Consider the following 24,476-nt stretch of genomic DNA (forward strand, 5'->3'; position numbering starts at 1 on the left):
TTGAATAGACACACCATCATTATTCACTAAAAGAATACAAACACATACGGTATGTTTTTATTAGAATGTTATAACTATACCCTTGTTATAAAAATGCACCTAAAACACCCCCGCATAAATCATAAATGTGTTCAGGAACCTGAAAATGTTAGAATATTGTATACGTACAACGATATATACACACACTACATATATAGTGATTCAAATAAAAATAACATTTTATATTTAAATTAATACAAAAGTTAACAAAAATGAATTTCAGACAAAATAATAAAACATTTTAAGAACGAAAATTTACCATATTGACCAAATACTCCCACGACCTATTATACTAATAATTAAAATAACATGACTCTTTAGATACTGTGAGAGAACTAAGAAGTTGGACAATATACAAGTTTGTGCAAAATGAGGAAGTCAAACACTCTCTCTTAGAAACGTACATGAAAAGTAGATAAACAATAATATATTATTCATAAAATAACATTTAATAAATAAATTACATAAACATATACAGAATAATATAAATAAATTTGCAGAAAACAACACACTGCTCTCTATGGTAAGAGCATGAGAATTTTAAAAAAAAAAAAAAAAAAAAAAAAGTAGAGACAGAATCACAAGAAAAAAGATAGTTTCTTTCTGTGGAAAATGTTTCAAATATGCTCTAGCTTCTTCTGGTGATAATTTGAAGGATCGAGCAGTGTAAATGGATTGGGGAAACAGTTATTGTAGCTAACAAAATCAGGGCAAATAATATTAATTTTACAATAGACAACACCTGTCTCCTTTCTATCGCCAGAACATTTACACTCTATACATACCTTGAAGCTGTGCAAGTATACTTCTCGTGGCGTGGTGGCTAAACAAAAAACTTCAGTGCAGGATATTGAACCTGCAAATTCAGTCTTTCTCTAATCCATTCGCCAAAATAAAAAATCTTATGGCTGAGATGAAATTGATGGCCGTTCTTCTTGCCTTTCTGGAATCTGGCATCTTGAAGGCGGACCAAACATGTTCAGAAAAACCTGGAAAGTGGAAACATAAAGACCATGGATTATAATTTGACATTATTCTCTTTCTATAAATATCCTTCCCCCAAAAAATACAGAAAGTGCTTTAGCTGTCTGGTCAATAAAATTGCCTAGTTAGGTGAGTACTAGTGAACCATGGACTGGCACGAAGTCACAACTTCTTACAAATGCCAAAGGTCTAATATTAGGCAAACATGTTGGAAAAATTAATTCCTGCCCAGTAATTACGTGGAACCAACTAGTTCACTGCCTTGTACTAACAACAAGAACCACCTGGTGCACAGCTTTGCATCTAGTAAATTTAACATTATGCAAAGCATGATAGAAAATAAACCACTCAGGACAAATGTAACAGGACAGAGCAGTCCTTTCACCAAATGACTGCAATTACAACTCTTTTCTCTTTGCTGAGCGAGACTCTCTTAGCATCTATTCTGGCAAAAAGCCTTTTCCTATATTCTGTGAGATTTTGTTTCCCTCTAAAGAAAATAAAATAGATGCGCCACATAATGTCCATGATTACGTGCTATCATCTTAATAATTAACTTACTGGTAAGAATATAAGGCCATGTAGAAAACCAAGAAGCACTAACGCCAAGTACATCTGGAAGTAATAAACCTACAGATATAAGAAAGAAAAGAATTAGAAACAGTGAAGTATGTTGTCTGATGTGTTTGATATCTTGATCGGGGAGCAGAGACCACAAAAACTTCAGTCCTCGAAAAGCAAAGAACGATCACCCCGACTAGCTTTGTTAGTGTGATTCCACTGCAAAATATTATCCAACAGTTTATCAGTCTATGTTGCAAAACCTTACTGGAACTGAAAGCCAAGCATGAAAAATCTTTGTTATAGTATGTATGTGATTAACACTATAAGAACATAATCTTGAGTACCGTGAAACACAAAATTGTTTTATCCATTTCGTTGGGATGAGAATGGTAGAATATAATTGTCCAAGCATTTAACACCAGCCTTTTCTCACTCTCTCATGCATACATTAGAAATAGAAAAGGGAAAAAGGGGAAGGAGAAAGAGGCCGAGTCCTTGGAGGGCAAAAACCTGAATACAGAAGCTCCCATTGTACCCAACGCCTCCTTAACACGTTGGTCCTTGTCTCCACTGCTTATCTGTACAAAAATGCAATGAATGATTTTCTAGTTGAGGTGATCGGAACAAGATTGTCCAACCATACTATGTAGCATACTTAATCATCCCTCAGAAAATCATCAAAGGAAATGAAGATATTTTTCCACTTAACCTTCTAATTACGGTCATTAATTTGGAAAATTCAATACCATGGTAGTGCCTTATCTAAGAACCAGGTAACTACCATGGGCAGGAAAGGGAGTGAAACTGACCGAGAAAGCATGTGTTATATGTACGCAAAACTCTACTGCAATTCCCACTGACATGACTAGATTAACAACAGATACTGCATTCAGCTGGATATCTAGAATCGCCATGACACCCTGTAGAGTTAAATCCCAAAAGCAAACAGATCAAGCAACAATTTGCCAGCAGAAAAATAAATAAAAAAGTAGGAGGAAAGAAATAATACCATGAGATCCACAACGATCATAGCCAATACCAGCAAAATAATTGCCGAACTCCATAGACTATGTTTAGAAGAGAAAGAGTTAATTGTTAAAGAATAGATCACAAGTGAAGTACATCTGGTTTCACCCAGATGATTAAAAAAAACAGTAGAACGAATTTGAATTGGAGTTGTTGTTGAAAGTTACCTGCATGTGATAACTAAACAAACAAGAAATACGGCACCTGGGAGAAAAAAGATCTGATTATGATGCATCTCCAAAGTGGAAAAAGAAGCAACTTTATAGACATGTGCACTAATAGACTAATAATATCACTAAAGCAAAGTCTAATATTAACAAAATAGTAGAAAATATCATAATTCGGCTTGTGGAAGTGTTTTTCTACTTCTTAAATTTAGTAGTTTAGGAAATTTGATGCTGCAAAAGGCAAAAATTTTATTAGTTCAATACCAATGTATGTGTGTTTTTGGCATATTTTATTACGTATAATATGGAGAACTGTAGATTCTTATGACAGATCAAACGCTAATGCAATGTTTTCCATCATAATTTAGTTCTATATGAGTTAATAATGATATCATGAAGACAAGATTCCTCCTTGATATCGCCCTTATAGTTTCAAGGTATCTTCAAATTTAAATCTTTAGAAATTATGTATGTACATGTACTTGATCCATAAATACAAGGGTGTGGCATAACAGATACATATCAAGAGTTGGTGTTCTTAGTGGTACTAACCAATGGCTATAGCAAGGTTGATCACGGCACTCTTCCATATATCAAGGTATTGCTCAAAAAACATATAAAATACTGAATATGGAAAAATCTCCATCTGCAAGAAAGAACAATGTTAAACTTACAGAAAACACCTAGCCAAAAATCCTATGGCAAACCTGGATATATACATATGTGTACAGTAGACAGGGTTTCGCACGAGAAGCTCAACAATTATATAACCAAAAGAAAAATAGGACAGCCGTCACAGCACATAGTGTAGCCATGAAAGGGGAAAAAAACATTTAGAGAGCAATAGAACAAATTTTATCAAGTTATTTACCTTCAGAGAATTGGAAACCTTTGAACTAAAGTCTCGAGCAGCCCTCATTGAGTTAACATAATCAACCTAGCAGAAAAGGATGTTAGTAAGGGTCCTCCAATAGTATTAAGAATAGCAGCATAAAAGGGTCAAATCTTTTTGAGAGAAATGAAGGGTCAAATCTTAGCCTTCAGAACACACATGCCCTACCTGCTTGTTAAGTGGTGTATGGTATGTACGGAATGATGAAGCCTGAATGACACCATCTTCATAGCCTGAAGGAAACAGAACTAAATATTTAATTAAAACAAACGAACAGAACAGGAAAATAAAGTCAAATAACAAACCATAGTGCAGAAGATTATTTTAACAAAAGAAAAAAACACTTGTTTTGGAAAAGCATTTATGAGAAAGCAATCACAAGCAAACATAAAATATGGTACAAACCTTGCAGATCTACACTACTGGAATATGCGCCATGGCCACCTTTAGCACAATCAGCAGAAGGTAGAGCACTCAGGAACCAGGGAAGTTTCTCCTTAAATTGTGCTGTGGATGGACGGTCATTATTCAAATCTGAGTGACGGAAGCACTGACAAATTGAGCATATTTAGTAACAGAAAAAAGTAGAATACTGAAAGCGAAAAAGAAAATTACCCTACACTACAAGAAGGCAACAATTTTTCGCTTAATGTAGTCTCCAAGTATAAAATATGCAGGTTACCGTAGTGCAGTCTTTGCATGCTCCATCCAGGCCACAAGAACCTTGATCAGGTGCACAGCAAGGAGGCTGGCATGAAAAATAAAATACAAAAGACACTAGGCTTCATTACTTTCAATGATGGCATAAATAGCAGAATAGGAAGATGTTCGAGTTAGATATTCAGATATGGCAGGAAAGTCATGATCATTTGTCTGTACCAATTCTCATGCTGCTCATAAACACACAGTCCACTGGAGAATATTTATTTTCGTAATCAATGCTTGTGTAAGTATAAATATAAAAATTAGACCATTTCCCATGAGCTTTTGAAAATGGTTGCCCAACAAATTTTCAGCTAATATGTTTAAACGATGGAAACATCACACCCTTGTTTATTCACCCTCCTTATTGCCCACAAATGAACTTTTCCGCAAATCTATTAAGCTTTTGTTTTATTTGAAGAGATTTTAGTTTATTTTCTCGTGTTAATATTCAAAATATAAAGGCAAAATTAGGTCACTCTCATCAACTAAACCTTCGATAGTGGCTACCTGAACCTATTCTTGTCGCTGCTTTTTAATGAACATGCTAAAATAAAATATGATCAGCACTATCTAAGTTACTCCACCATGGCTGCAGTTTCACTTCAGATTGAAGTAACTCAGAGAATGATTGGATGCTGACCTGATCATTAGGAGGACAATAACTCCCATTTGTAAACTTCCGACAACAACCAAAAGCTTCAGGGGATACCCATACGAGATAGTCATCAAGCCAAGAAGCAGCTGGCTTAGCAATGTAGCTTGATTCTGGTGTCAAGGAAGCTCTTGCAATCTAAAGAAACAAGAAAATAAGAACAGTTATGAAAGGAAATTCCAATGAAGATACAATTCACGAGGACGGTAGGTCTATCTATGAGTATCCACTAGGAACAGCTACCAATAGTGCAGTCAACTGTTGTCCTGAATTTGAATATACATGACCAATCAATTGAAACAAAATAATATTAATGAATTAAAAAACAATATGTTTCATAAAAAGCTGTGGGTTCTAAGGACAAAGGAAGCTAATTTTACCAAAGGAAAAAACAACAGAAAGGTTGAGATATTTGCATCCAAAAGAATACAGCAGCAGTTACTTGAATTTCCCTTATTTCTAACTGATCCAATAGAACTCAAATCCATTTCGTAACATCAAATAAACAACCTGGTCATGCATATCTACCGGGTTTACCCTAGATAAGTCATAATAAGCCACCCTGAGACCTGTAGTTTTAATTCATATATTCGTTTTTACTGGGAAAAAATATTAGCACAACTCATCAGGGAAAAAAGTGCAAATAACCAGATGAAATAAGCAAGACAAGCCCCTAATAAAAATTATTAATTTCTCATATTCTATGTATACCAACTGAAATTCAGCTTAGATGAGGGACAAGCACCATGGACCCCTAGTTCAGAGTGCATGAAAGGAGGCATCTAGTTGTCGAAACGATCTTCAAAAATAATGCTTTATCTATTCACTGAGGGAAGAATTCTAGGAAAACCTTCTTAAGAAGAAATTAGGTCTTCAGAGGTACAGTTGGGGCTGAGATTCAGCTTTCGGATGGCATTAGAACTGGCAAATCTAGAAAATTCGTCTCCCTAATTTTTTTTAGTGTTTTTTTTTTATTGTCCAGGAAGAAGAAGGAAATAGAAGAAAATTTGAAGGCATTCGCTTTCCTGTTGACAAGATTACAGATCAATTGTACTTGTGTATCTCTTTTGTTCAAAGGTCATGATTAGACCTTGGGAAAGCCATCCTTGGAGCCTCCAAATACATTTTCCTTTTTCAATCAAAAGGATTAGAAAGAACAATGTTCTACCTCATTTAAAAGAGAGTCCGAATTGCATTGGCTGATGGAGCACAGCTGATTCGTCTGACTTGATTCTGAGCTGAGAAGTAGAATAACATCAGCATGAATTTTGACCAAACGCGTTTAGATAAAACATGAAATCAATATTTCCACCTTGCATTTAACTGAAGACAAAGGAAAATAAAATGATTCAGAGATACCTATAATTAAAGTTCTTCACAATGAAATATAAAGGTGGCCCAATTCTGAGGTACTCTGAAACATTATTGAAATACCCCTGGCAGAAAATAGAAGTGCATCACTTACAAAATGAATAAGCAACACGAATTGATACACATTCTACATGTATGAATGTGGAACCTGAAGATATGAGTCTCGGGGAAGAACTATCTTTTGTTCTAGACCAGGTTCGATACGTGTGGACAATGCCTAAGAGTTCCAGACAAGAAATAAGGAACAAAACATTTTATTAGGGACTAACCGACTAAATGAAAATTACTCGTACCATCAGCAGAAAATGAAAAAGAAAATATTGTAGAGCAACTCACAATGCTCGCCAATGTTAAGGCTATAAAAAAGGAAATGACTATTATTTTCACTCCCCAAAGATTGAGAATGGGTGCATGGACATCCTAAAATTGAAAAATGAAACATCAACTGGATTAGAAAATTAACTGAAGCAGAAAGAATAAGAATCAACTTGGAGATGAATTTTAAAAAAGAGAGATTAAGAGAAACAGGTATAAAAATAATCTTCCAAATGATTATCATATGGTAGAACTTTGTAAACGGGAAAGACTACTACAGGCTGAAAATAGATCCACGTATTATTATTGTAGAAATGCAGTTAGTAGAGGTGCAATTCATATTTCACATACAGAGGATATTATTGTAGGGATGCAGTTAGTAGGGTGCAATTCATATTTCACATACAGAGGATATTATGGCACCCACCTAATCTGCCACAAAAATAAGTAAGAAAACACCAGTTCTGGATAGCAAATAACATCCCCTTTGAAACATTAAAGAAGACAGCTCTATTAATTCTCCCAATAGTGCCAAATCTAATTTGCTGAATGATGGTATCATGTAGTCTTTTCAAAAATAATATAGGGTCATAACAATTTCCTTTCGTAAATTAATTATATATTATGATTATTTTTATGAAAGTCTTCTTTTGGAACAAAAAAAGCTGCCATTTCTATGCAGCAGAGCTTTAACGCTCACACTTGAACCCATATGGGGAGTAGTGCCCTTTGGGTGTGAGTTTTTTTCTTTTTTAATTATTCCCTTGTAAGATCATAGCTGTGCATCCAAGTTTCAGACCTTTTTCTGGTGTGCAAATTATGTGCAAGATCATAATATGCAACTATAATATATATCATAGATGCTGTTGGAATACACAACCAAATAATCATACGCATGCTTGCTAAAGAACAACTGGGCCAAAAGATATTTAAATAATTCTTGCATAGCCTCTACGTGAAATAAATTGGTCATAGAGTTGACAGTTGAACGCCCAACTAAACTCATAAACTTTAGAGAAGGTTTCGTATGAGAAAACTTGAGTACCTTCATATAGCGAGCCAGCAATCCAGATTTTCCTTGGCCAGTGTCTAAACTTTCATGAGAATATGCCCCCATTAGAGTTGATAAAAAGTTAATATTACAACATAAAATTTTGAAAAACAAAAACAGTCATACTTCCATAGTGGACTAAAAACCATATCGGATGATAGATTAATTAAACAAATTCTTAGTTACCTTTTCTGGAGTTAGCATATGAAGAAGATGTTTTTATACATGGGAAACAGTCAATCCTTCTATCTTCAGCTCGCCGAAAATCAAAAACTATTAACGCAACAAAAGCAGTAACTTGTAGAAGGAAGTCCAAAAGAACAGCCAGGGCTGCAAAGAAATGCATAAAGGGAAGATCAGCAATAGATGGAACATCAAGTGCCACGTTATTTATAATGAGCAATGAATAAAGATAAAACCTATTCCCTAGGAATTTTTCTTGAAAAGGACTACAAAATCTGACCAGCAAACATAGAGAACACTCGGCACGCTGGCATAGGAATAAAAGTTCCTACTGCAAATGCTAAAACCTCAGATAAACTAGCAAGTGTAATGGATGGTCCAACTTCCACGAGTGCATTGCTGATTCGTCCGTCTAAAGGAAGTTCTATTGCTTGACGCTTAACAGCATGCACCAATATACACATATTATCCACCCCAACCTGTGAACAGGAAGAAACTATGAATGTAAAACAGAACTTCAGGACAGAGATAGGCAGGAAGACCTTTGTGAACCAAGAATGTTAAATTTATATAACATGATATATATATATAATAAATATAAACGTGTTACCAAAATCTAGATAGAGTATATTTTATACTTTGATGGAAATGCAATATTCGGATTTATCCTGTCATATGCTTTGCATGAGTTGACATTAATGTTATCCCAAGGCCTTAGGGCAGTGCCCTCTCACTATAGAGGCTTCTACTTCTTAATGTAGTTATATCTTTTCGCTAATTATCCATCTATCAAAATTATGCTCTCTTCTACCTCAAGACACTCTTACAACTTGCACTCTAATGGTAAACTAAGCTTTTTTTATACAACCATACAAAGCTCGGAAAAAATTGATTATGCAAATACAAAGCAAGGAATTACATGCTGTACACTGACGGAATCCTGAGTCTTACTCTTACAATGCTAGTAGGAAAACCAAATGTTGAACCAGAACTTACAGCCAGAACAAGGAAAGGAATAACTTCCATAATGATGAGCGTAGATTTTACTCCAATAGCACTGAAAAATCCTACTGATCCAAGAACAGAGAGCATAACAAGCATAACGCCAGAAAGACCGAGGAGTACCTGGAGTTTCAATAGTAATGCAATAAAAAGAAATATAAGGTAGATTTTCAATGCAGAATATTTATCACTTCAAAAAAAATCAAAATATTCAAAATAGGATATGTATTCTACTTTTGTTTCAAAAAATTCATATCCTACTGAAAACGTTCCATGAATCAGTCCATACCTTAGATGAAATGTAGAAGGACGAAAAATGAGGTGTATCACCCAAAGTAAGTGATATGTAAGCAAACATAACTAGATAGCTTATCTGAAAAGAAACAAGGTAGAAAGAAACATGTAAATGATACATGTGAAATAAGCAGCAGTTGAAAGAAAAAATTTAATAACTTTTTCATCACCGAAAGTATGATGAAAGAAAACTCTACTCATGGAGATAATCTGATCATTTTCTTCCAAGAAATACAAGCATCAATTCTTCGTGCATCAAGAAAATTTAAAAAAAAAATCTCACCAATATAGTTATGGCATCTGCAGTACTCTCTCTTTTTAGTTCTTCCTCAATGGAACTTTCTGATGAGAAAGAAAGTGATAAGTTTTTAGATTGTACCATTGGCAACAATTCATCCTGTCACACAAAAAAAATAAATAAATTCATACAAGTTCACTACCTTCAAGAAGTTTGGAAAATTAAGATTGTCATACAAGCAACAAAAAATCACTGGTATGGTTTTACAAAGCTCAGACCTTCACTAACTGAATAAAAGCCTTCTCCCAAGCCACTGCCTTTTGAGTTTCATTGCCTCTATTTTCAATGGCATTGTTTACCGGGTAAGTTACTACAAAAGCAGAAGCCTGTGTTGAAAATGTCATATAAAGTTTATCCCATATTCCTTGATCCTATCATATTTACTGATTTAAAAAAGGTGAAAAGATACTACCTCCATGTAATTATTCCCAGAGAAACCTCCTAATGCAGTGCTTGGATCCAGTGGAGCCTTAAATGCACTCATGCATGACTCAGCAGATGTAAAATGCTGAAAGAACATATAATATATCATTGTCAGAAGGATATATTTCAAAAACATATCCCAATTTGTGATAATTCCATCCATATAGACAAGACAAATGCAATACGTTGTTTTCCTTTATATATTTGCTTGGCAGCATATGTTATACAGTACAATACTAAGAGCTTTCAGATATAGTACAATCATGATACTCATTTAACATCAGCGGTATCAATTAGATTTAGTAAACATTTTTTTCCCATTATCCAAACTTGAGGACTGTATGAACTAAAACATACATGCAACCAGTGGGTGAAATTTAGCAATCAGAACCTGGACATGATGTAGAATACAAGTGAGGACATAATGCATCTAAAATAGTCAAGGAAATTAATAAAAACTTTTTGCTTGAATCGCATTCAAAAATAAGAATTAAAAACCATTTCTAAGAAATTCAATGTGAAAGTGCAGGTGGTTTAAACATGAAAATTATGATACAATTCAATATGTCACAATTACTCTAATAATTAAGTGAAAAAATAAGATAGAACTAATGGAAATTGAACCAAATGAACCAAGTGTCCATATAACCCCACATGCTAACTATGATGCACACCAAAAAGTGTGATATTTCTAAAGCCTCTTTTGCTGCGTGCATCTCTGGTCAAAAGACCCAATATTATAACTGCAACTTGACATAGTGATGCTGAATCTCTTTAAGCACATATATATATATAGTACAGTTTATATTTAATATTATATTATTGCTTGGTTGCCACTTCTCTCAAAAAAACAAAAAAGTAAAAATTAAGTTCTGAACAATAGAACATACTCCTGAGCTTTACAAAATTTGGAAGTTGATCCTACCAAATCATACCTGAAAACAATAGTTAACATGTTCAACTCCCCCATAATCATTGTAATTTCCTGGATCCATTTTGAAATACTGCCACAAAGAAAAGAAGAATATTTAGCCAAAAGAGTTTTCTATTACATAAAAATGGTGAAGGGGAAATTTTTAGTTTGGAATTAAGGAAATATTACTTTTGCATTTACACATGTCAAGCATGGAAAAAAAGTTCTACAACAAACAAAATGGAATTTTTGATGTTAATGAATAACAGGACTGAAGAAAATGAGAATAAAGGATAAAAATTTAGTATAAGGATAGATTATTTTAGTACAGTGACACATGTCAAGCATGGATAAAAGTTTTACAACAAACAATCAGAATCTTTTGGGTTAATAGATAGCAGGTCTAAAAAAAGAAGAAAATAGACAACTGATTTTATCAGCATGGATATGTAAATGCATCTCCAACCCAAATAACATGCTATCCTAGAGCCCAACAAAGACTAGTCCCCCAATTAATGGAAGATGACGTGCAATTCCTGAACAGAACCTCGGGAGTTTCAAATTTATGTAAAAGTATGTAAGAAAATAAAAGTAGAATAGCATCATAGTGCCTCCTGAGGACCGCCACTGAATATGCATTCTTGTATTAAATTAGATCTTTCTATATAATGAGATTAGCTCAACTTATGGGAATAAATAACACACGTCCCAAGTTGTCTCAAGTGAGATCATATATGCATCACCCAACTTCAGCTGATCATTAAAAAAAATAAGTGCTACCTGCAGAACACTTTGAATGGCACAATCCTGGCCAAGTGGCTTCAAGCAAATATCAGACAGAGATATCATTGAACCAGAGAAATTTGCACGGATTCCATCAACCTGTTAATTAGAATGCAAACTTTGAGAATTTCAAATCACAATCATCCAGAGATCATGAATGATGCAGCAAACTACAAAACCTAACTTTTAGGGACTGAGACCAAACAGAACAAATACCTTCCTTTGTATTTCAAAGAGTAACTTAATATTGTTCTCTGTCACAATGCTTGCTGACTTGCCATGTGTGGATTCTGGAACTGTAGCTAAAATTAGCTGCAAAATACAGGAACCATGAATTAAGTATAATTATCCTCAATGACGACATTTGAATTAAAACAACTCAACCACCAAGAAGAATCCTGATAAAATGTTGTTCATCTGCAGAGCACAGAAATCAGGAGAAGGAAAAACAAGGATGCTTAAAGAGAGGATAAATGATGGTAAAATAATTAATGAAACTGTTAAATACCAAAACAAATCAACCCAAGAAAAATTAAATCTCATTGTTGAATAGGTGATTTGTATTCTCAGTAAACACACATGTTTGAAAAAGGAAATCACAAAATTGTATGGCAACAAAACAGTGTCGGATAAGATTGTTTGCAGGTCCTTAAAAAAGGATAAATTATCCACAGATGTTCACATTTCTATTATAGCCATAGACTACAATTCAAGTCCCGACAAGGGCATAAAAATATAAATCTCATTGTTGAATAGGTGATTTGTATTCTCAGTAAACACACATGTTTGAAAAAGGAAATCACAAAATTGTATGGCAACAAAACAGTGTCGGATAAGATTCTTTGCGGGTCCTTAAAAAAGGATAAATTATCCACAGAAGGATAAATTATCCACAGATGTTCACATTTCTATTATAGCCATAGACTACAATTCAAGTCCCCACAAGGGCATAAAAATCAGTTTTAAATTCTAGGCCTTAAAAAATTTGAATGTAAATCCCCTTGCACACCCAGAAAGTCAAGTATCATAAGAAACCTGATATGTTCGGTGAAATTGCTACATAGAAAGAACAATCATAACAGTTCATTACCTGTTCTATTCTGTAAAAAGGTGCTAGGTGACTGTCAAAAAATCGTTTCTCTTCAGCAGCTCTACTTCCCGGCCCTACCCATAGCTGTAGCAGTAGATGTATTAGTAGCAAAAATTCATTTAAAAGACAAATGGAATTAGCATTAAGCAAATAATTTATAGTGAAAACTATTAAGTGCTCCAGACTCAGAATATACCCTTTAAATATTTTTTTCTAACTTCTCTAGAATCTCCTATTCTAGACCTTATGGAAAAGAGCTTGTTGATATTTTGGCAAATCCTCCCTCGAAATTTTTCTCGCCCTCTTGTACACAGATGACACCCCCTTCCTGCCCTTGTTTATATGTTAAGAACGGTTTGATGTGTTTTCTATTGAATATTACATCCTATATATCTAGATTTTCTAAGACAAAAAAGAAAGGTCTTCTTTTGGTGGGTCTGAACGTTTTCTTTTGGTGATGGTTTTGAGATGTGTTACAAAAGTAGTAAGTTAAATTTTGTTAAGAACTATGTATCATTATCTTTTTAATATTAGGCAAAGTTAGTTAAAGTAGAATTTTTGTTTAATAAATGTGACATATATAGACATAAAATTTTTGAGTGGTGGATAGTAACATTTGTATATCTTTTTAAGAGAATGAGTACCTACAAATATACATTTCAAAGTTCAAGAATCAAGTTTTTCTCTTTGTTGGGAATGAATATGAACAAAGAGATCATATGGTTTATGACACTTACTATTGGGTAAAACTGTTAAAATATATCGAGAAAACTTTTAAAGTCAAAACACTAGTGAACAGATGATTAATAATGTAGGTGACAACTAGGACAGCTCCAACCCAATATTTGTTTTAAAACGTTGTTTTAGAAAAGAAAAGCTCTGACGGTCGTTAAAAGGTTACTTTTCTTGCATTCCTCTACTCTATTCTATCGTGGAGTGTGAATGCAAGATAAAAATTCTTTTCTACCGGAAGAATGATAAAAGTCTGTAATTGAAAAAAATCTTTAACATTATCAGTAGGAAATTGGTTTTTATCATATTGCAGAAATAAGGTATGATATAGCTAACATCACATTTGACTTTGAGTAAAAGCAGTCAGGTGATATTGCAATCGTCAATAAATGAAACAAATCATTGAACCACAGAAATATCAAGTGTGAGTTGGTTCTTAAATATCAATGTTAATTAATAAAAATGGATTTAAATAGTAGAAATATCTACGTATGTGGTCAATGGTAACAACAGAGAAGGCTCCCTCATGTGCATTTAAGTAGTAAAATCGGCGTTTAATTTTAACACATCTAATTATCCTTTCCGAATTCTAATTCTGAAAGTCACAGTGAAAAGAGTCAATATTACCTTATAGTTATGAAAGTCACAACGAAAAGAGTCAAGCAGTTCAAGTATTTGATAATTTACTGATGACACAAAATTAGTGCCCAATTTGAAAAAATGTAACACATTTTCTAGAACAAGGGTAGGACTAAATTTAACATTCCCTTTGTCTGCAATAGTATTTAGCGAACCATTTGCAGTAACAAACTTCGTGTTACTTGGACAAGAGACATATGTATGACAATACTTATAAGTATTGGTAATATGATATGTGGCCCTAAACTCTACAATTTAGAAATATTTTAATATTTTATCTGAGTCATTTAAACTGTATGAAAATATATATATATATATACCCGAGTGTTTTATTACACTGTATTTGTAGACTTCTCAACATCCTTCAATTGACTTAGTAATTGTTCAATCTTGGCCCTGAAAGCAGTGAGATCTGCAGGCACTCCTTCCTGTTGGTTTAGTCATATGAACCTGTTCAGGAATCTTCTTTAAAATATTTTTGTAACCTCATTCTCGCACCATGCAATTTCCTAAATTCTTTTCTGTGTTTGGATTTTTTGCAAAACGTACACCAAAGATCCTCTCTGCAATTTATCATTGGAGCTAAGTTCTCATAGTGACTTACCTCACTGGCGAGGTTTAAAACTTGGTGAGATCATGACTGAACTATCGATGGAGCGAGATTCTAGCATGATCCCTCTTCTACTCTCCACCGTTGTTACAATAATTACCTTATTGAATTTTAGTATTTCCTCTTTTTCTAATATCTAAATTCATACGTGATCGTATTCGTGATTTAGCTCTACTAGAAATTGATACACACGATCTTTTTGTATGAATTTCTTAAGTCATTACTGCAATCTATGGTCAAGTTGTAGTACTGATCTAATTTTTACCACCAATTTTTTAATAAGTTAATATTCATTTGCTGACCTATTCTCTTATTTGGTAGACCATGTCTTGCCTGTCAAATCATAATTTGTGCGGCTTCCTTGACTTTGAAGCAGGTTTCGCTAATGCATTCCGTACTACTTTTGTTGTGAGCAGAAACATCAGTCTTATTTCTGGAACCATGGCATTACATAGTCATATCATAATCATAAAGCCCTTTTCGTCCTATACATCAAAGTTGGGGTCTCCTGGTTTTTGTCTGATACCTAGAAGATGGCTAAGTTTGCCTTTTTCTTTGAGGGTAGTTTCGATTAATTGAGATCGATTTAAATAATTTTTGCATATAAAGCGATAGACCACCTAGATTGGTTGAAATTCACGAATGGGATTTCTTGTATAAGAATGTGCTCAAATATTTTGGGACGTTACCTCCAATATCCTTTAATAATTCTATAGTAATTAATATCGAGAAGAAAAATTATATGAGGAATTTTTACCCGAAACAAAAGTATTGCAACGGCTTGTTGAAACAGGACAGCAGCTCGATGGAGCAACAGCAAAACCAGGCGGCAGCTGGGAGCAGAGCTGCAGGACTAGATGGGGCTGACATAGAGACACAGCTCGCACGAAACAAAGGTCACAAAAGTTTTCGCGGTTCATCTGGATTGTGTGTAGAGGTCCGACAACGTGTCAAGGCATAGGCCCAGCTGTGGCAGTGCAACTGCTAGAGGCGGTGGCGAATGGTGACCTGAATTGTCTAGATAACGCTTCGCTCCTAGCAAAACAGGCAAAATCACATCACTACAGAGACGGTCACGTCAGGTTACAGGGGTCCCAAACAGATGGCATCCCGTCTGTGTAGTGTGTATGTCCTTGAGGAGGTCCAGATGAAGGTCAGGATGGTCTCGCATGGTGTCTACATCTGTATCGCAGGGCATCTGCGTCGCAATGAGAAGGTCGGGATGAAAGCTTAAACAGATTAGGGTTCTGGAAACAAAGACGAGACTGCAGCATATTAGGGTCATGTTGCTGGCAATGAAAACCGGCTTGGCTGCTACAGGTAGCCGCAGCGGTGGATGGCAGCTGATCTATAGTGGTCAGCTATGAAGGCTGACCTAAATCTTTTAGAATTTTTTTCTTAACTTTTTCTATTCCGATAATGAAGGCCGAATAGGGTTTGTTACTGAGGGTAGAGTTTCTTTAACCTAGAGATCTAATATCGTGTTAAAATTAATTTGATGTGTTTTCTATTGAATATTACATCCTTATATATATAGGTTTTCTATGATAGAAAATGAAATAAACAATTAATCATAAAGGGTGTAATTTAGTTTTATGCCCTTTAACCTCATTTTCCCCTTATTTAACAGTTTATAATACTCTCTTTAGCCTTTTTCATAGTTTCATTTAAAACTTTTTATTCTTTTCACTTGTATTAATCTAATCTAACAGTTCTTATAAGGAACAGAAAAATTCTTGTTATGGCTTATGAGTTATGTTCTCAGATGAATCCTTGAACCATCAAAAGAAAAGAAAGAAACAAAAGACACGGAAGATGACAGTTGTATCAAAACTGAAAGAGCTCTCAGATTCTGACCAAGAAACAACCAAAAAGAAATCCATCAAGATGATGTAGATGTGAAGCAAGAAAAGAGCATAAATTAACCAAGAGAAAAACCATGTCAAGCAGACAAGTACAACAGGAAACTAGACACCCAAATCCAAGCACCTAGCCTGAAAGACATACTGACTGATCCTCAAAACTCACATTATAAACAAGTGTCTAGATAATAGCTGTTGAGATGAACAAATTTTAGAAATCATCAAATGATATGAGCCACTCTTTCTAGTTCATCCATGCTTTATAGGAACAGAGGCGACCTTACCAAAGTAATTAACCATCATTTTCCCTTCAATTTAATCAAATGAAAAGAAAAAGAGGTCCCAGAGAATAAAAATGAAGAGAAGACAGAGACCTACTTACAAGCTGACATTGTATTTGCATGACATTGTATTTGAAATATTCAATCAAAAAGGTGTTAGTAGCCACAAAGGTATTAAATAAACTATAAAAAGTGACAAAAAAAAGTTCTGATTGTACAAAATCCAGAAAATTGTTTGATACCTTCTCAGGCCGCGTTTCCACCTTGAACCGTATTAGACCCAAACAAAGTAGAAGAACTACAGTCAGTGACAAACCCAAAACAAGAGTTGGATTTCTAGCAACCCACTTTCCGTATTCTCTGAACACAAATGTTATAACAAAGTCAAACACCATTATCCAAACTTATGGAAGCAATGATGGCTTAGGCAATAACCTGTAAAAATTTGACAAGTATCCTTGGACGATTGATAGTTGCACTTTTTTAGTTTGAGCATCTTCAAGCATCAACTACCAAAACGTAAATTTATAATTAAATAAAATGATATAAATCTATTATGCAATTAGCTTAAGAAAGGAGAATAGGGAAGTACAAATAATTTTTTTGGAAGAAAGGGGTGGAACATGCACAAAGAGCAACATACATCTAGCTTAGCAATAACCCCCTCATGGATACATTGCAAAAAAACTATCTTCAAATGAAAAGAATTGTGCAACCAGTGATTTTTAAGGATAGAATGACCAATCTGAAAAGTTAGGTTACCGCATGATGCAGAGAATTTTTACAATACTCACATTAGAAATTTTCTTTGCACAATCTAATCCTAGATAGGACTATGATACGCTCAAACTCACAAGCATAGGCAGAATAGTAATCACACGCGTCTAATCTGAGATAGGACAACAAATAGTTTGCCCCAACTGTAACTATCTGCTCTTCTGAGCTTACCTTTATTACCTAGCACAACCAATAGACTGCATTCAAATAAAGAAACATGCTTTGATGCATGAAAGCTATTTTAAGAGAAATCCAAAAAGTTAGATATCCCACGGGAGTGATTACTCCTCCAAAATCATGAGTCATACTAAACTACTGAGTAGAAATTACTATGTCAATATTTTAACACTTCCAAATAGAACATTCATAAACAAATGACCAAATGCTACTGAGTTGTTTCTTCCAATCTTTTTTTCTTTTTCTCCCCTTCCCCTGGTTCCTTTTTCCACAGAGGGAGAGACTACTGGCGAATACTAAATAATCAAATCCTTATGAGCTCACAGTCAAAGCTCACTGACATGAAAACAAATTTTGGAAATGATAAATATGAAATGGGCAGTGAACTCGCATGCAGACCTGCATTGGAAGATTCTCAGATTTTTCTCTGTCAATGGAATGATGTTCGCCACGATCCACTACATTCACCAATGGTTTCATTCTAAAATTTTGGTTCCTGTCTCTTGAACGTCGAAACAAACCCCACCCCAAAAACACTGAAACTAATATAATATAAACTATGGTCATAGAAAAGTCAATGCATTTTGCCTGCAAATATCAACCAGCGAAACCAAATTAGCAAACAAAGACATATCCAATATTGACAAGTAAATGCATGCATAAACTATATTTGAACACAAAAATGATCCAACCTTCTCTCACCTTAAGAGAACCAATTTTTACTGAACAGGATTTGCCTTTATGAGTAGCAGGTGGAGCTGTACTGGAGCAGACAGGAGATGAAGGGCAATCACCACAGGAACAGCCCAGTGAAACATCACCACATGAATAAGTGGAAGCATTCATAGCTTTCATCCCAGATGACTCGGGAGGACTAGGCAGAAATCTAATGGCATAAGGTGAACCAGGCACATTGGGACCTGCTTGCCTACCAATAAAATCGAACCACTCTGCAAAGAGATCCACATAAGAGCAGTTGGTTATAGTAAAAACTACATACAAGCAGCAAAATACCAAAAGGACTGAATAAGACTTAGAACCTATATCCAGTGGCATCAAAATCTATTTGGAGGAGCTTAGAATTTGCTATACCAATTTCAATCCAATTCTGAGAAGAAGTTAGAACCATCTCTAACTATAATCCAACTTGAAAAAGAAGAGTTACTTAGCATCATCATGAGGAATATAGGGAGCATTAAAATCTTGGTATTATTTATACATTCTTGACTCTCCACACTTCAAATTTTTCAAAACTATGTACTACTAAAAAAACTAAGTTTCAAACTTCATGCTTTCGCAATGTTGTCCCCCACCACCCTATTGTTTCAGCCATTCTAAGAGTCATTCTAAGGTTCTAAGTCTTAGAGGAAAAATGGCACATATCTGGTTGTAAATTTCAACTCTTGCACTGATTTCAGTGTAAGTCTCCACCAACAGAGTCTAATAACTAGCTGGACTGTTATTTGCATAAAACAGAGACAAGAAATTAAAACGACCTTGTTTTTAAGGTGAACTTAAAGCCACAAAGAACATGCAGTTAATAAAGGAAGGTCCTTCATTGAAAGGTTTTCAATTTTTCTTTGGGGAGAACCAAACATCCATTTTTGGAGAGATAAGTTGACCAGCATTATGATATCACAGATCAAAATGATGAGAACAATGTGAGTAATCAAGCACCCCACTAATGATTCCAATGGATCTAAGTTACAACAGAATTTGGAAGAATTTTAACCCCTGAAAAAGTTATAACAGACTTGTCAAGAACATTACATTCTTCCCCCAGACAATCTGTTTAGATTCACAAACCTATCTAAGCCCACTTCAAAAAAATTGGCTTAGGTTGCTTCTCTCCTCACACTTCTTTAATCCACTATGTTCCAGAGGGAGGAGAGAAGAGGATCATGGAATGCAAGCGTAGAAATATCAGTTTACCTTTAAAATTAGTAGCACCAGCACCAATAATTTCCAGAGCCCTGTTATTTGTGCTACCGAACTTTACATCTTTGCAAGAGTTATATAACCCTTCACCAAAAGCATCAGTTACATAAAAATCAATTGCATCCACGGTCAAATTTTTATTGACCTGCATAAATGATAAGATACCTCAACACTATTTCTGTCCTTCAAAATCTCTTTTAGTCAACTGCAAGAATTCAAATCACTAACAGTTCTAATCTTGAAAAAGAATAATAAACTACTGAAACTTCTCCTGTTAATGTACTGAACTAAGATTTCCATCAGACAAGAAGATGCTCTTGCTCTTCTGTAGTAGGATAAAAAGTAAAAGCTCCAGATATAATATAAGGTCATTAATCATAAGCACTTGTTTTGGTTTATGTCTAGGTAGAACAATACAGGACATAAGCTATGGAATGATGCAGACGGAACTGCTTCACGAATCTAGTAATATTTCGCAAAAGGGGAAGAAAAAAAGGTTCCCTGAAGAAAGTTTCAAATAATATAGTAATTAACACAGTAGCAATACAAGATTCGTTGAGATTATGAACCTTCAAAACCGAAGTCACGTTGATAAATAAACTCTGATCTGGGGAGCAGGAAAGCTCACAGAACAGATTTAGAAAATTCCTCAGGCATGCTGGGCAGCCTACAAGAAAAGGAATTGCCTGCAGAAAACAGATAATAATAACATACTATAGGTGAAATATATACCAATGAAATAACACTAGGAAAGTGAGAAGCATACAAATGAAAGAGCAACATAAACAACAAGAACTGAAAGGCGTTGAGCTGACTTGTGCTAAAAGGAACAGAATATATTAAACGATAATACAGAAGTTGACAAGAAAGAAAATATCTGAAAAGCAGCCAAAGAGGAAAAAGCGAAAAAGAAAAAACAAGCATTAAATAATGATGCAAGAAAGTATAGCACAAAGAAGGGCAGTAATATTAAAGAAAATGAGCCACTCAGCAATTAAGAAGGCCTTGAAAGTTAAAGAGTATCTTTCCATAAAGACAACAACACCGAAAGATATGGTCTTATAGATGCTTTTAATAAATCATAATCAAGTGAAACATGAATTACCAGAAGTTTAACCTAATTATATAGTATATAAAAACGTGAAACACTAGAATGGTGGAAGATTGACAATATAAACCCAGAAAACTTCCTCAAGAGTTCACTAGTATAAATGGGAGTATTACCATCAAGCACCAAATATCATTTTCCAAAAGGTCATTAACAAGTTGATGGTCCCAAGTTAGTTCATAACATTAAATGGTGTAGTTTTCTCAATCAAAACTGGAATTGGTAAACCTTACTCAGAAAGAGAACTGAGTGCGGGAAAACACTATCTACAATCATGAGACAGAATACGAATAAGAGACTCTAGTCGAAGATCATACTTGCTGGACTTGGGACCGCAGTGTATCAAATTGAGCTTCCGTACAGCAAACATTGCCAGTAATTGTTGGGCACAAACTTTGAATTTTTGATGAAAGCAAATCATCTGGCTGGTACACGGAGATGAAGTAATCAGAGAATCACAGTAGCAACTATTGTTGGACTAAAATATGTTATATCCAGAAGCAAACCACAATATATACTGTGCAAAAATAAAGACAACAAAGAAATTGTTGTGCCAATCCCATGAACCAAGTAAATGCAATGAAGATTAAAAACATACAAAGAAAGAATATAAACATTAGCAGAACAATACATCTCCTTCAGGAGTTCTTACTGAGTGCCAACAACATCGTGAGAGAATTTATGCTAGCAGCCGACCACAGTATAAGTTCCTATAATATTTACCTTTACAGATGGCGTACTAGAAGGACAATTTAGCACTTTGCCATCGCTGCGCTTTCCACAAATGTCATACATTACACAATATCCTTCAGAATGTCTTTCCGCTAAAGACCTGAGAAAAGAAAAGTTGGAATATGTAAACTTTCACAAAGAAGGCTGATTACAATAATTTAAATCACAAATTACTAGGTTTTGGAATAAATGTGATGAAGAAAGAATTAAGTTGATCGGTACACTATACAAGCTATATTTTCTTTTTTAAATAAAGTATCATATGCAGGCTAGATCTAATTGAGGAAGGAATAAACAGCCAAGAAACCAAGTACATTATCTTGGTACAATTACGCCCTTTTAAATTTAAAAAGAAAAAAAAAAAAAAAAGTTTGTTCTTCCGTCCAAAAAAGAACTGTCTAATCCAAAACAGGGTCTTCCTTCTGGGGACATCTGAAATATCTACAACATTAACTCCATGAGTCACATTTTTAGAGTTCAGTGTAACCAAGTGTTAACAATAACTAACAAATAAATCAGGCACTAGGCAAGTCACATGGCATTTGTTGCACATAGAACCAGGGCATTATAGGCAGGTAAAGAGTAAGGAAATTACGGAAGTATGCATATAGACCCACTATGACATTAACAATTAGCAAATTTCTTCCACTTTCTTTGTTTTTACTATGTACTATGGCGTGGAAGTTGTGGGCTGATCTAATGAATAAGTTTGGGCTCAGCTGGGTGGTTCCTCCCACAGTCAATAGCTTCATGAACTCCTGTATTCAGGGATTCTGGGTGAGAAAGGAGACTATAGCACTATGGCACGGTGCTACTTTTGCTGGTGTTTGATGTATTTGGCTAGCTAGTAATCATAGGATCTTCTATGATTGGGCAATGCCAATCTATGAGCTCAGTGAAAGGGCACCTTCATGGCTTTCCTTTGGGCAAAAAGCTCATGGGCATTTCCCAAACATAAGCATCTTAGAGCTCCATCGAAATTGGGATGCCATCATAGATAGGGATTGGGGGATTGCCTTTTTTTGTACTTGTTTTGCTTCGTTTTGCTTTTCATGGAACATTCCTTATTCTCCACTATTGTAACTCTTCTATTTCTTCTCTTCCTTAATAAAACTTCTTTTTCAATCAAAAAGAAAATCTTGCACTTTCTGTAATCAATCTCACCTGGAGACCGCTTTTGACGTCACAAGCAAGTGTGAATTTGAAATCTCTGCATGAACTGCAGATAGGATAAGTAAAACCTGCAGAATACAGAATCCTCATGAAATTCGGTGAAGTCAACCAAGTGCGCAAACAAATGCCAAATAATTCTTAAAAATTAACCTAAAGGAAGACGACGAACCAAAACTTGTCAGTAATTCTATCATTTAGTGCACATTTCGAGCAAAAAAAAAAAATCAGTTTTTCCTTGTTCTAATTTTCCTTAAAATATGATATGGAAGGAAAACTACGCCAAAATTTTGTTAATCAAGTTCTGTCTGGCATAAGAAAGTAACAGAGGAAGGAAAAAAAAATTATTGAATTGTTAACTTTCCAGATGCTTTTTACAAGATAATTCTCACAGAAAACTAAGAAGGTCTCGCCAAGCACCAAAATAAACGATTTACATGATAAAAATTTATTTAATCGGTAAAAATCGTTTCGCTTAAAAATGTTAGACTGAAAGAGTTTGCAACCGCCAATCTCTGGCAGACTAAGGACCAAACAGAATATTCTCCTTGAATTCATATACAGCCAAAACTGATCATCTTAGATGATCCTTTTCTTTTTATTTCGATTGTTAAAAACAAAAACAAAAAAGGAAAATGTTGCCGTTTTCTTCGCCGCCAAACAAACATCGGTGTAGCAAAGAAACAAATAAACCAGCAATAGCAATAAACTAAAAAGAATGACTGAACTCCAAGAAAATAGTCAATAATCCAAGAAGAAAAAGACGAATAAAAGAATGTATTCAGGAATTAAACGAATAAGAAACTAAACAAACTCTTGCCCGAAGCACAAAAACGAATACAAGAAACCGTAAACGGAGCCTCATTGTTCCCTGCAAAAACTCCGTCATAGAGTTTTTGCAGGGAACTGTTATCCTTGAATTCGTACACAGCCAAAACTGATCATCTTAGATGATCCTTTTCTTTTTATTTGGATTGTTAAAAACAAAAACAAAAAAGGAAAATGTTACCGTTTTCTTGGCCGCCAAACAAACATCGGTGTAGCAAAGAAACAACTAAACCAGCAATAGCAAGAAACTAAAAGGAACGACTGAACTCCAAGAAAAATAGTCAACAATCCAATAAGAAAAAGACGAATAAAAGAATGTATTCGGGAATTAAACGAATAAGAAACGAAACAAAACTCTTGCCTGGAACACAAAAACGAACACAAGAAACCCTAAACGGAGCCTCATTGTTCTCTGCAAAAACTCCGCCATAGAGTGTAACGAAAATTACAATTGAGAATATTTTTTTGCAGAAAAGAGGAGAAAGAAAGAATGAAAATTGAAGAGAAAGCCGTTGCGGTCTACATAGTGAGAGAGTCAAAAGGAAACTCTATTTATAGTCGCTGAAAACAAGTCCTGTTGACGCTGCATCTTCACGCTTCACGAGGGCAATTAAATCCAGCGGCGACTGCGGTACTAAAAATCGCCGGGTTTATTTACGTTTTTGCCCTTCGCTTTCGGTTGATTTGTCGGAATCCAATTTTAAATAATAAACTCATTATCTCATATTTTAAAAAAAAAAAAAATCTAATTATTTGTTTTGTTAATTAACATAATTATCTGTTTTTACAGAAAAAAAAAAAATTAAACTAAAGACTCGTTCAAAGAGGCTTTGGCCAGGGTGTTTTGCGATTATACGAAGTAATAATTAA

At 34.6% G+C, this 24,476-nt stretch overlaps 1 protein-coding gene across 1 annotated transcript; it reads right to left on the bottom strand.

Moving 5' to 3' along the window:
• Positions 1–617: 617 nt before the first annotated feature.
• Positions 618–24,193, bottom strand: LOC110818030 (uncharacterized). Its single transcript, XM_088209644.1, has 39 exons — positions 23,968–24,193; positions 22,773–22,849; positions 21,600–21,708; positions 21,194–21,301; positions 20,338–20,454; positions 19,763–19,913; positions 18,533–18,780; positions 18,230–18,418; positions 17,312–17,385; positions 17,119–17,236; positions 12,753–12,836; positions 11,879–11,974; positions 11,660–11,761; positions 10,902–10,970; positions 9,956–10,051; positions 9,762–9,869; positions 9,529–9,642; positions 9,241–9,324; positions 8,946–9,074; positions 8,230–8,428; positions 7,953–8,096; positions 7,761–7,804; positions 6,737–6,820; positions 6,549–6,617; positions 6,389–6,465; positions 6,198–6,267; positions 5,018–5,167; positions 4,355–4,420; positions 4,078–4,222; positions 3,841–3,905; positions 3,652–3,717; positions 3,333–3,426; positions 2,781–2,817; positions 2,597–2,654; positions 2,397–2,507; positions 2,098–2,165; positions 1,737–1,803; positions 1,585–1,653; positions 618–1,028 (listed from the first exon to the last, which is right to left on the bottom strand). Exons 1-39 carry the CDS (start codon positions 24,034–24,036, stop codon positions 942–944), a joined length of 3,912 nt encoding a protein of 1,303 aa, XP_088065770.1. The 5' UTR covers positions 24,037–24,193; the 3' UTR covers positions 618–941.
• Positions 24,194–24,476: the final 283 nt, after the last annotated feature.

This window comes from Carica papaya, chromosome 1 (genome assembly GCF_054855325.1).
Source record: "Carica papaya isolate Zhongbai chromosome 1, ASM5485532v1, whole genome shotgun sequence".
NCBI lineage: Eukaryota > Viridiplantae > Streptophyta > Magnoliopsida > Brassicales > Caricaceae > Carica > Carica papaya.

What these genes read in the sequence shown, in the direction of transcription:
- LOC110818030 (XM_088209644.1), bottom strand. Translation starts at nt 24,036, where the DNA reads ATGGCGGAGTTTTTGCAGAGAACAATGAGGCTCCGTTTAGGGTTTCTT. An exon ending in TGTTCGTTTTTGTGTTCCAG is followed by an intron (nt 22,850 to 23,967) that starts GCAAGAGTTTTG and finishes TGTATTCTGCAG; the next exon opens with GTTTTACTTATCCTATCTGC. An exon ending in CAGTAGTGTAGATCTGCAAG is followed by an intron (nt 3,906 to 4,077) that starts GTTTGTACCATA and finishes TGTTTCCTTCAG; the next exon opens with GCTATGAAGATGGTGTCATT.